At 45.8% G+C, this 12,305-nt stretch overlaps 1 protein-coding gene across 1 annotated transcript in view; it reads right to left on the reverse strand.

Moving 5' to 3' along the window:
- The window catches only part of LOC106814930, a 29,476-nt gene that overhangs the window by 12,445 nt on the left and 4,726 nt on the right, over positions 1-12,305 (reverse strand). The window contains exons 6-18 of the mRNA XM_014819314.1: positions 11,817-11,917; positions 11,116-11,254; positions 10,148-10,265; positions 9,559-9,754; positions 8,895-8,958; positions 8,421-8,588; positions 7,893-7,982; positions 7,278-7,460; positions 6,864-6,935; positions 6,241-6,351; positions 5,338-5,562; positions 2,787-3,346; positions 2,051-2,240 (exon numbers count right to left, since the gene is read on the reverse strand). Of these exons, the coding sequence (XP_014674800.1) occupies positions 2,051-2,240; positions 2,787-3,346; positions 5,338-5,562; positions 6,241-6,351; positions 6,864-6,935; positions 7,278-7,460; positions 7,893-7,982; positions 8,421-8,588; positions 8,895-8,958; positions 9,559-9,754; positions 10,148-10,265; positions 11,116-11,254; positions 11,817-11,917 (2,217 nt within the window). The remainder of the gene's footprint in view (positions 1-2,050; positions 2,241-2,786; positions 3,347-5,337; positions 5,563-6,240; positions 6,352-6,863; positions 6,936-7,277; positions 7,461-7,892; positions 7,983-8,420; positions 8,589-8,894; positions 8,959-9,558; positions 9,755-10,147; positions 10,266-11,115; positions 11,255-11,816; positions 11,918-12,305) is intronic.

A 12,305-nucleotide genomic window follows, 5' to 3' on the forward strand; every position in this document is an offset into this window, starting at 1 on the left:
TGTCTTTAACTGGATCAGCTTCAGTATTCAATAGACATATACATATATATTAATTTCATATATTTATAAATACATGATGATGCATATAATATATCTATATGCTAGAACTTATAACTTACGCTACTTGTCATGTGTCTGCTGTCGTAACTGAGAAATTGGAAACAGACAAACCAACGAACAGGTAACACGTCTCTCTCTCTCTCTCTCTCTTTCTACTGAGATCTTGCGAGAGAGAAGCACGTCAGGGCGTGCCAAAACCGCTATAAACTACAGGTACTGTAGTAAGATATTTAGACATACGCACTTTGAAATTATTCCAACCGATCGATAGCACGACGATGTCATTTAACTATATATGCGCTATGGGTGAAGCTCTAGCTTCAATTATGTAAAAATATACGATAAACAATAAATGAGCTATTGAATCGATTCTAGGCTCAATAGCGGTTTTGTGAATTCATAGGGCCTACTGTTAGATGAGAGCGGGACTTGGGGGAAGACGGCGACACTGCACAGGCAAAGAATGAGGGAAGAAATCACAGTAGTACGATGACATAAACAAATAGTCTGAATAGGAGTAAATACGTACTCCATGTAAACATCTCTAAGTTTTGGGTCCAGAGTACAACCAGAAATTGTTCCACTGCGGACAACCTCATTTTGATGCCTGGCGCTTTTCTCTTATTTTTTTTTCTGTAATTTCGAGCACTGCCCGTATAGATTTATGTAATTAACATCTATCAGTTGAATATAAATACTATTCTAAAGACATTCGCGTTTCATTTCCACTCTAGCGTTTTCCCGCTACTGCATCACCGTCCTACACTTCGCGGTAGTGCGAAAATATGATCCCAAACAAATAAATTCCAACGCTGCTAACCACAGCGCGTTGGGGAAAATCCAGTGTGCGTCACCCCTAGCGCGACCACAGGATATGTGGCGATTGTAGGAGAATAGAATACATCTGAGACAGAAGATTTCCATACTGCGCAGGGCCAAAGGTTCTCTAACGATGAGACGTTTACATGAGAGACTCTCTCTTGGTTCTGCATCCCAGTCATGTGGAAGATGCTGACAGCCTCCAGAACACTTAGGTAGTCCTTTCTATCAAGTTCGCGCGTGTCCCGATGGAGTATAGTTTAATCCCTCATCGCAAATCCAATAGGACCAGATGTAGTTGGGCCATCTTAGTTCTTGCCTCCACTTGCGACGGGATGATCGGCAGCAGCTCCAGAAATTGCCGAGAGCTAGTCGGTTAGTCCTCCATCACACGGACAATGCTGAATACTTGCTTACTTGGAACGTTACGGATTGATTCCCAAGTCTCTATTAATGCACTCTTAAGTGAGTATTCATCAGCGTATGCTGCAGCATTGTGAGGGGCGTTTCGGATGTCCACCTCTGCACCTAGCGCACCCATTCCGCGCTTGCAACCATCACAGATTGTCCATCCAAACACCCGCCTTCATGGTAAAAGTTTACGATCTCCTGGCCATGCTTCTCTCACTTACACATGTCAATCATCTCCTGCATACTTACCTGCAAATAAATAATTGGTGATGGCTGTTCATAAATACGATGTCGTGTGAAATAGCATGTTAACATTAACTTACAGAACTTTCACATATAACCAGAACTTTTCTCAGCTGCCTTTCAACATATTCGTTTACACATCTTAATGATTAGCCAACATATGACTACATGCATTCAACCAATTCGACAGATTTCAGGACATTCAACCAATGACTTACAGCGTTTCAGATAAGAAATATGCGACACGGTTTGTAATTTCTTATACATGTTGCTTTGCCCGCACAGTTGTCTTATTCTTTCTCTTAGGCATCCTAAATACTTGCCGTTTCACTGGTTTTTATCGCCGGATGCGGCTTCATTGCTAATTTACCCATCGCATTTATTCCCCTGCTACAATTTAGTTAAGAATGGCCGACTTTCTTGTAACGTCCGCAGCATGAGAGAGAGAGAGAGAGAGAGAGAGAGAGAGAGAGAGAGTGAGAGAAGCGAGAAGAGAAGAGAGAGAAAGAGATCTCACCTGCTCATGCTCACAGAGCAGTCGGAAGCAGAAGTTATCCGCCCGCATTGCTCCTGCCGTCGACACGTAGGCTGGCTTCATCCCAGCCGCAGCTGCCGTACCAGGCCGTCGCCGTGACGACGCCTCCCCGCTGCTTTCTTCCTCCCTCCCTGCCGCCCGCTTCCCTGTCCCATCGCCCCCGCGCTGCCCCCTGGAGGCGGTAGATTCAGCGCGAGCACGGCGGTTGGTATCCGTTCGCGTGGTGTCGTCATCATCGGTTTCCTTCTTTGGCTTTGCTTTTCTCGTGGATTTCGACGGAACCTTCTCTGTGAGGCTCTCACTTCTCCTCGTTACCTCCTTCTTTTGTCTATCGCGCTCCTCGCCTTGCTTGTTTTTCGGAACTGTTCTCTTGTCGCTGCCCACGACGGTCGGCGCGCTTGTCTCCGCGCGACTCCGCCTGCGCTTTAGACTGCCGCTTGCTGCTGTTGTCGCTGCTGCTGCTGCTGCTGCTGTTGTCGTTGCTGCTGCTGCTGTTGTCGCTGCTGCTGCTGCTGCTGGTGGTGGTGGTGCTCCTGTTCTCGCTGCTGCTGCTGCTGTTGTCGTTGCTGCTGCTGCTGTTGTCGTTGCTGCTGTTGCTGTTGCTGCTGCTGCTGCTGTTGTTGTTATTGTTGCTGTTGTAATCATCGTTGTCTCGTCTGCTTGGCTCGTGTCCTCATCCTTGCGCGAATTCTCTCCTCTGCGTTTCGTCGATACGGACTCTCCCGCCGCAATCGGGGGATTTTTACTTGTCTTGATGGTGCCTTCCTTCTCCGGATCTCTCCTATTCCGGCTTTCTTCGCCCTTCTTCGCAGGTTTCCGACTGTTCGCAGCGGCATCTCCGTCCATCCTCTCTCTCGTCTTTTGTCGCCTGAGTGTCTTAGTCTTCATGGCAAATGACTTTTCGACTGTGCCGCCGCCGCTCACTGCCGTGTCTCTCCCCTCGCCACGCACCTCCCCCGCCCCTGCAAGCTCACCGGCGCCACCTATGGGGCTCTCGCTGCTTGCCGCGCTCTCGCTCTCGCGTTTCACAACCGCATCCTCCTCTCTGTCCTTCCCCACCGACCCCTCTCTCTTGTTTCTGACCGGTCCGCTGCCGGCAGCCACCTTTAGAGGGCGCTGAGGTTCGTTGTCGGTGGCGGTCGCCGTCAGATGGCGCTGTGGTTCGTCGTCAGCGTCGACGAGGTCGGCGACGATGAGGCGTGGATAGAGGGCGCTGGCAGCGTCGCAGTAACCAGTCAGCTCCCTCAGCAGCTTCCGCTGTGCCAGCTCGTATAGTTCCTGTGACCAAAGACAGATGGCAGCACAGGTTATGATGGCTGCGAGGGATGTTCGCGTGTTTCTCTTAAAGGCTCACAATGCGCATCCAAACGCTAATTTCTCCAGTACTAGACTAGCAAATACTTCGTGTCATGCATAATCATACTACCTTATGGCAAAATAAACTCTAGTTCCTCCCATTTCACTGCGCGTTGTCTTATAAAAGGTATTTTGAAAATACCTCCAATGTTGTTGAAATTCTCCGATGTTGTTGACAGTTTCCCCAATCCCCAAGCAACCGTGCAGCGGTGCTGCGGTACAGCGGTACGGGCGCAGCAAAGATAAAAACATGTGACGTCACGTCACCACTTCGAGGCTATTTTGTTTGGCAAACAGTCGGCGTTTGCGCCAGAATGCCAGTTTTCTCACCTCTTTCTTGTGGGTTTTAAGCAAACGCGCAGTGAAATGGGAGCAACTAGAGTTTATTTTGTCATAAGGTAGTGTGATTATGCATGACACGAAGTATTTGCTAGTCTAGTACTGGAGAAATTAGCGTTTGGATGCGCATTGTGAGCCTTTAAGACTCAAAAGCGCGATGTTGCTACGGGATCAGTCAGGAGAACTAAATTCAGCAAAGATGTTAATATATTGTCTTAATAATTTTAGTTAATATGTTACATTTTTGTTAATGGGCGGTTAAATTTGTTTTCAAATTTAATTAATATATTAATGTGCATGAACTGGGAAAGCCTGACCTTGAGCAAGGTTATTCAAGAGGGGTGGTTATCTTGCTCTGACAGACAGTTCTATTTATTATGAGTAACTATCTAATTATTAAATAAATTATTGTTACTTAGGTTGATTATTATTTACTTATTACCTGAGTTAATTACTTAAGTAATCTCGAATTATAAATTCTAATTGATTCTAATGATTCTCTGGTGCAATCTGAGCCTTATTTTGGAGCATTTTTTCACAAAACTTATTACCTATATTTCAAAATAATCAAGTCAAGAGTCATGAGTGAAGAGTCATTTTTCATTGTTCTACTAGTGTGAATGTAACCAGTAAAATGTTATAAAGCAATGTGCGAAACATGCAAATAAATATACTATAAGGTGAAACTATATTGATATGAGGCTCAGGACAAATGAAAGTCTATGTCGGACAAGTTATTCGTTTGACTAGTTGCCCGATTGGACAACTAAAAAATTTCTAGTTGTGTAATATTCCTAACATCCTTTGAGCCAGGGCGCTATCGCACGACATTCTCACATTATATTTTCAAAGGTCGCCGAAAACAGCGGCCCGCGAGGCACGCGTCTGTGGCTGTGCACATCGACGCTGCGTACGTGCCTGCTGGCTGGGGGCGGCATTAATTGAAGTACGGGTGGGGGAGCACGATTGTTTCAGTCGCGTGGTGCTAATCACTACTAAAATGTAGGGGGTGGGCACCACTGGACTATGAGAGAGCGACAGCAAAACTCATTCCTGGAATTGAGGAAAAAGCTACAATCGGGAATGACACGCGAGTGTGCCGGCACGCAAAAATAAACGCGTGAATTTCATTACGATTTTCCATGTATTACCGTTCTATAACCATACGGGTCTACGTAGGCACGACCGCAGGCACACACGCACACACACAGGCACGCACGCAGGCACGCACGCACACACGCGCACAGGCACGCGTGCAGGCATGCGCGCATGAATCAGAGCAAGCAGCTCAGAAGACTCGACTGCCCGGCAAGTGGGAGCCCATGCACAGAGTAAAACAGTGTAATAGACTGTAATAGTGTATGCTACAAGCGTGCGCTGTGACTACGCGTACGTCCCGTTCGACAGTGCAGTACAGTTGCATTTTACTTTGTTTGTGTTGTTTCTTACCATGATATTTCAAACCTGTCTGCCTGAAATCCAAATCTGTCTGCGATTTTCAAACCTGTCGGCTCAAAACTCAAACCTGTCGCCCTTACATGTTAAAACCTCTCGTGGACCACACTGTACGGTACCTGGAAGGCAGCTTGCTGATGGTCCCTGCTGGAGTCGTGTCCCGGCTCTGCCTCCTGCTTCTGTTGCTCATTCTCCTCCTTCTTCCCTTCCTCCTCTTCCTGCTGCTTCTGTCTGTCCCTCTCAGCTAGCTTCTCCCTCACCAGGCCGAGGAGGAGGTCGGGGGCAGCCGAGTCTCGGCTGTAGCGGAAGTCTATCTTGGGAATGCCGAGGCTGAGCAAGCCGATCTACAGACAGAGGTGAAAGAACGTGTGTGTGTGAGACATGAACGTGTAGCCCAGGGGCGTGTACAGGATTTGTACCAGGGAGGGGGGGTCTATAACAGTAACCCAAACTTGCGAGCACGCGAAGGGGGGGTCTGGGGGGCCCTCCCCCCAAAAAAAGTTTCAATTAGACCCCCTTAGATGCGTTTTCTGCACGAGCAGGGGGGGGTCCGAACCCCCTGGACCCCCCCCTGTACACGCCCCTGTAGCCACATACAAGCGCTACAAATGGATGGGAGGGGGTGGCATAGGCTGTGATGGGATGGGACTGGGGTATAACAAAATAGGATGTGATGTGGTGGGGGTCTTTTGGAATGGTACGGGATATTGTTGGATGGGATAGGGTGCTATGGGGTAGGGGTATTTTAAAATGGCATGGGATGGGATAGGATGGGATGGGATCAGGTAAGATGGGTGGCATGGGATTGGATAAGAACAGACAGACAAGGAGACAGACATACAAGCAGACGTGCAAACATTCACAGACGTGCGCACATAAAGCACATCGTAGACAGCAGGATGATGATGATGATGATGATGATGATGATGATGATGATGATGATGATGATGAGGGATGGGTGGTGGTGGTGGTGACGATGATGATGATGATGATGATGATGATGAGGGTTGGTGGTGCCTCACCTCAGTTCTCTCCCACTCCGCGCCGGTGCCCACCACAGCCATAATGAGCGGCAGCTTCAACATCATTGCCGTGAAGCGGAATTCCTTCAGACACATGCCGGAGTGAGCGTACTGTAAGAGAAGGCAGCTTACGATCACAGCAGATGTAGGGCTGTACCTGGGGGGCTGCACGTCCTTGGTGAGCAAAGTTCTGTGATTCTGTCTTCCTGGATGTGCTTTGAGTTAAGATTACTATTATGGGTAGGGTATTAGGGGTTAGTGTATATTTATGGTTAGGGTTAGGTTATGGTTATGGTTAAGGATAGGATTACTGGTAAATTAGCATAAGGATTGTGCTAGAATTAGGGTTACGGTTAGTGTTTGGGTTGGGGTTAGTGTTAGGGTTAGTGTTAGGGTTAGGGTTAGTGTTAGGGTTAACATTATAGTTGGGGTTAGGGTTAGCGTTAGTGTTAGGGTTGGCATTGGGGTTAGGGTTAGGATTAGGGTTGAAGTTAGGGATACCTTCTGACAGTACATAGGGAGACGTTTAGCCTTTTAGCATTACCATTACTTAACGTAAGAGATGAGGGAGAGGTTTGTGAATGTGTGACGGTGTATTTCATAGAAGCAAGATGAATACATACCTGATCAGAGACACATGCCACTACTACCTCTGCATGCTTCAGCCCATCAGTAATGTCCTCAAATAACCCAGCCTAAATAAAATACAAATAAACATGTAATTAATACAGTTTAACCCGTTGTGAACGATAACTTATAAGACACATGGTTATTGTAACAACTGTACATAGTTTATTATATACAAGTGACCTATCTGCTTGATACGATTGACTCTTTCCACATCTATGCAACATGGCTATAAGCACTCATTTCCATACCTTTCCGACTCTCTCCACATCTATCCAATATGGCTAAGCACACATTTCCATACCTTTCCGACTCTCTCCACATCTATCCAATATGGCTAAGCACACATTTCCATACCTTTCCGACTCTCTCCACATCTATCCAATATGGCTAAGCACACATTTCCATACCTTTCCGACTCTCTCCACATCTATCCAACATGGAATTCCGTTATCTTCCATATACTCCTTAAGTTGGCGCGGGTCCGCGTGCCCGATAGCGCCCTCTGTATTTCGCGCGCCCAGATCTACTGCATTCTGTGAGTTAGCCCAGCAATAGCTGACGAAGCACTTTGGAAAGGAATCAGTCGGCGCCTATAACATATGAAATATCGCCTTAGAACTTTTGCATGACCTTAAAGTAATGATTTCAAACATTCTTCCCGACCGTTCTCGTATTTCTCCAACCATTACAATACTTATCAGTATTGCTTACATAACAGCAAGTGACTTAGAAAGGCTAACATGTCTTAGAACACATCCACAAAAATAGGCAATGATTGAAATCTGTTTGTTTACATATTGTTGACGCAGTCACATGATGATGCTCACTTGTTTATCGCAAGACCCTGTACCTATTCTTTGACACGGTAACTTGAATTAAGCAATAGGAATTTTGTACCAGTCTAGAACCACTATGCCACTTAATGAGATGTACTTTTGTGTGGCGGTTGCCTAATGCATGGGAATTATCACTATACAAAAGAATAGTGCTCAGATCGACGATCCAGATTTGCGAGATCATACCTTTTCTTGGCTCGTTCTGATCTTCATGTCCCGTATCAGATCCTGGATCTTGTAGTCATATCGTGAGATGTCTCTCATGTCAACGTACACCTGGTGTAACACATACATTCCACACATGAAGGACACGTAAACACGTGAAGGAAACGTATACGAGATGTAAAGGACACGTGAAGTACATGTGAAGGACACGTGAACGACACGTGAAGGACACGTGAAGGACACGTGAAGGACACGTGAAGGACACGTGAAGGACACGTGAAGAACACGTGAAGGACACGTGAAGGACACGTGAAGGACACGTGAAGGACGGATAATAATAACGTGGGCAGTCTGTCCAGCACGGTGGGAGAGGAGATAAGATCGACCGCGCTGGTAGTAATGCACAACATCATCGAATCTAAAATATGGTCAAACTTTTTCAAGAGCAACTAGCTGTTCGCTTTGAAATTCAAATGGTTAGAACATGTAATGAACATGTGAACTGAGGGATGCGTGACGGGCCCACCAAGATGCGTGATTGGCTCGTACCTCGTCGCCCTCGGTAATGCGCATCGCAAAGTCCGACCGCTTCCACTCGAAGCCGTCGCCGAGCACCACTAGCGCCACCTGCTTGCGTAGGTTGTTGACGGCGAACAGGGCGAGGTCGCAGCAACCCTCGTCCGCGACAAACTCGTTCGAGATGCCGAGCAGCAGAACCTGCCAACAGATGGCAGCACCGATGTGGTAGAGCTTCGAGCGAAGATCATGGGCTGTTGTTGATAAGTGTCCTAAAGTCTATGTCTCACAGCATACAAAACTAGGGACTCTAGAATACTTTAGTTTAGGTTAGGGTCAAAACTAGGGTTAAAGTTAATTAAGTTTATAATAATTTCAAACTTCTTATATTTATAGTAAAGAGGTAGGATAGGTAGTTATAGGGTTTAGTTGGCATACGGGTTAGCTAGGGCATGTTTGAGGTAATATCCAGGGAGAGATACATGCACGCCAGGAGCACATCTGTACCTGCGAGTCTTTCAACAGCAAGCTCTCCTGGTGAGTGATCTTCGTTGGATCGGCTGCACAGATGCTGAAAGTCATCGCAAAAACAGCTAGTGTTAGTCCACGTCTGCGCGACCGACAGTACACAGCTGAATCTACTAGAAGTACTATAGTACTACAACTAGTGCTACTAGTACTCTAGTACTACTCGTACGTACTACTACTAGTACTCTAGTACTACTACTAGTACTACTACTGGTACTATAACTAGTACTACTAGTAGTAATCTACAGGTAGCACTCGACACTTAACGACGTGCATGCATTCTTCGTAATTGGGACTTTAATTAGTGAAATATAGCATTAGGGAGGGAGTCGTATGGTCGCAAGCATATGTCTGAGTGAGATCTCTCAACCATCAGACATCGTTGCAGTTATCAGAACCAGTTAAGCTCTTGAAAGGTTAATCGCGGTTGAGGTTAAGAGTTAAGTTAGACGCACATGCGTAGAGGAGGCCTGGACCATCTCTAGAGGACGCAGATTCACTGCCGCTACCCCCCCCCCATGTGGGTCTACGTTCGACAAGCTTATCATTCGACAGCATTAAGCTATAAAGCTAGCAAACAAACTACTGCAAAGCTACAAAATCTGGTTTTTGTGTCTCGCCAGAGGGCGCCGGTCGTCATTACCACGTGACGTCAGCAGCGTTGAGGTCGCGCAAAATGGCGGTGGGGTCGACGACGCGACGTCCATCCGCCCGCGCGTCCGCCGCGCTGTACACGAAGAACACGTCCTGCTGCATGACCTTCTCAAGGTCGCTGAGCGCGTGGATGGCCCGCTCAAGGTGAGCGTCCAAGGTCGAGTGGGGCTCAGGAGGCATGGACGCTGCAATGACGACGACGATGATGACATAATTTTAATATTCATTCATCTTAATTTATTTAACATTATTATTGTTAATTATTTTTATTGTTATTCATTATTTATTAAGATATATATATTCTTAATTGTAATTTAATGGTAACAATGATCTTGGAGCATGGAGTGAGGCTCCAAAGGCATAGATGATGATGCAAACAATGCAACCGCGAAGATGATGACAAGTAATTTAGGATTTATTATTAAACTATATTTATTAATTTATTAAGATATGAATTTAATTTTTAATGTTAATTAAGATGCATTTTTAACAGTAATGGTACCAATTAATGATCTTGGAACGTGGAGTGAGGCTCCAGAGGAGCAGACATTGTGCTGGTGCTGACGGATGACACGTACCGTTGAGTTCGGGCAGCGCGACTATGTGGAACATCTTCTCACACTGTAGAAATGGAGCCTTCAGTTCGGACGCCAGTCGCACCTTCGCTGCCGAAAACATGTAGGGCTCTCGAATGACCTGCGAGAAATCCACAGAGAGAGAATTAAGCAGTTTCAGACTGCACGACGTGTTATTCGAGGAACAAAAAAACCCAAAAACGACATGTAAAGAATGTTTTTACTCACATAGAATATGTCTGTGTTGTCAGTATACTGTTCTGCCAGCATTTGTTTTTTTTATTTAGAAATCTTGTTCAATGATCGAGTGAAACCTCATCCTCTATTTCCTACTACCAATTCTTATCTTTCTCACCTATACTTTCATCGTTCTCTCCGTCCATCAATATCTCCCTTTCTCCTTCACCCTCCCTTCCTCCCTCTCCTCCTTCCATCTTTTACTCCGTCTCTTTCTTCCTTTCTTTTTCTACCCCCTCAGTCTCACTTTGAGACATTGGCGCATGGCATGTAGAAATGTGACTCCTGACGTCCGAAAGAGGTTCGCCTCCCTTCCTCCCTCCCTTCTCCCTCCCTCACACCCTTCTCCCTCCCTACCTCCTTATCTCCTTCTGTATCTTCTTCCACCATTCTCTCTTCCTCTCTCCCTCCCTCCCTTACCTACCCCTTTCTCCTTCATTTTCTTCTCTCCTCCTCAATCGCTCTCCTCCCTACCTTACTCCCTCCCTCCTCTCCCCCTCTTTTCCTCCGCCAACTCGTCACGAAGCAATCGGGCATGACATGAAGAAATCACATCTTATTACGTCAAAAGACTCGTTCCTCCCTCCATCTCCTTCTCTCTCTCCTGCCGCTATTCGGTCTTCCTCAATCTCATCCTGCCTTGCTCCCTTCTTCCCTTCTCGCCCCGCCCCTCTGTCCTCTCCCTCCCTCCCCCTCCCTCTCTTTCTCCCTGCCTCTCTCCCTCCTCCTCTCACCTTGAGGCAGTCGGGACATGGCATGAAGAAATCATATCTGACGCCATCGAACGACTCTGCGACGAGCGTTTCAAACACCTCGTGGACAAGGAACATGATGTTCTCAGGCATCGGTCCTTGCACCTTCACCAGCAACTCACTGAAACATACACACCCGTGGCGCCATCTAGCAACAATATCCAACAACAGCGTCTATAATCACTCCACAGGTAGCTTCCGCATTACATAAAAGAAAGGTTTAACATAAAAGTTAGGCATGACTAACTTTGTAATGATTTTGTTAATAAATTTACTAGCATAATTAGGTAGAATTAACATATTCTAGGCAAGGGAGTTTTGTAAGGTCAAGTAGAAAAGGGTTTCGAACGGACAGAGATGATGAGAAAATTAGTTCCTACTGTGTGACCATTATAGCAACTTATTGCAGAACGAAGACAATCTAAAGAATGCTAAGGGAATCCCTCTGGGTATAGGAACATGCTAGCAAGCACAGGGCTAGTGATATTAGAAATGGCAACCCTTAACGGCACTGACTATATATGCCATCACTAATTCCCAAAGTCGGAGACCAAAGATAAACTATTAAGTATAGTACAAAGATAACTCCATAACGTAACGTGGGATGCATGTGTGATAACTATCTACGATCTAATGTCTACGATCAAGCACAGCACATGAGAACATCTGCGAGGAAATCTTACACAGGTGAGATCTGCTTGACCAGAGCCTGATGTCCGTTCTTCCTGAGCAGGGAACCTCGCTTCCAGATCGCTGAGCTATCAGAGAACTCACACATACGCACCTGCAGAAATCACCACACGTCTTCCTTATAACGTATATATGTTATGTTAGGTTATGTGTGTTATGTTATGTTATGTGTGTTATGTTATGTTATGTGTGTTATGTATGTTATGTGTTTATTATGTATTATGTATATGTTATGTGTTTATGTGTACACACGCGCGCTTGTGTATAAATAACTAGAGGCCAACAGGCACTCCGTGGCAGCCATGAAGGGCCCACGATGAAGGGCCATGATGGGGGAATTGATTTCCAGTTGAATTTGACTTGGATTTTGTGGATTTTTTTGTTTGATTTTGTTGGTATTTTGATTTTGGCTCTTAATATTATTATTGGCTCTTAATATATTATTGGCTCTTAATATATATATATATATATATATATATATA

The sequence above is a fragment of the Priapulus caudatus genome, unplaced genomic scaffold (genome assembly GCF_000485595.1).
Source record: "Priapulus caudatus unplaced genomic scaffold, Priapulus_caudatus-5.0.1 Scaffold1007, whole genome shotgun sequence".
NCBI classification, from domain to species: Eukaryota; Metazoa; Priapulida; class Priapulimorpha; order Priapulimorphida; family Priapulidae; genus Priapulus; species Priapulus caudatus.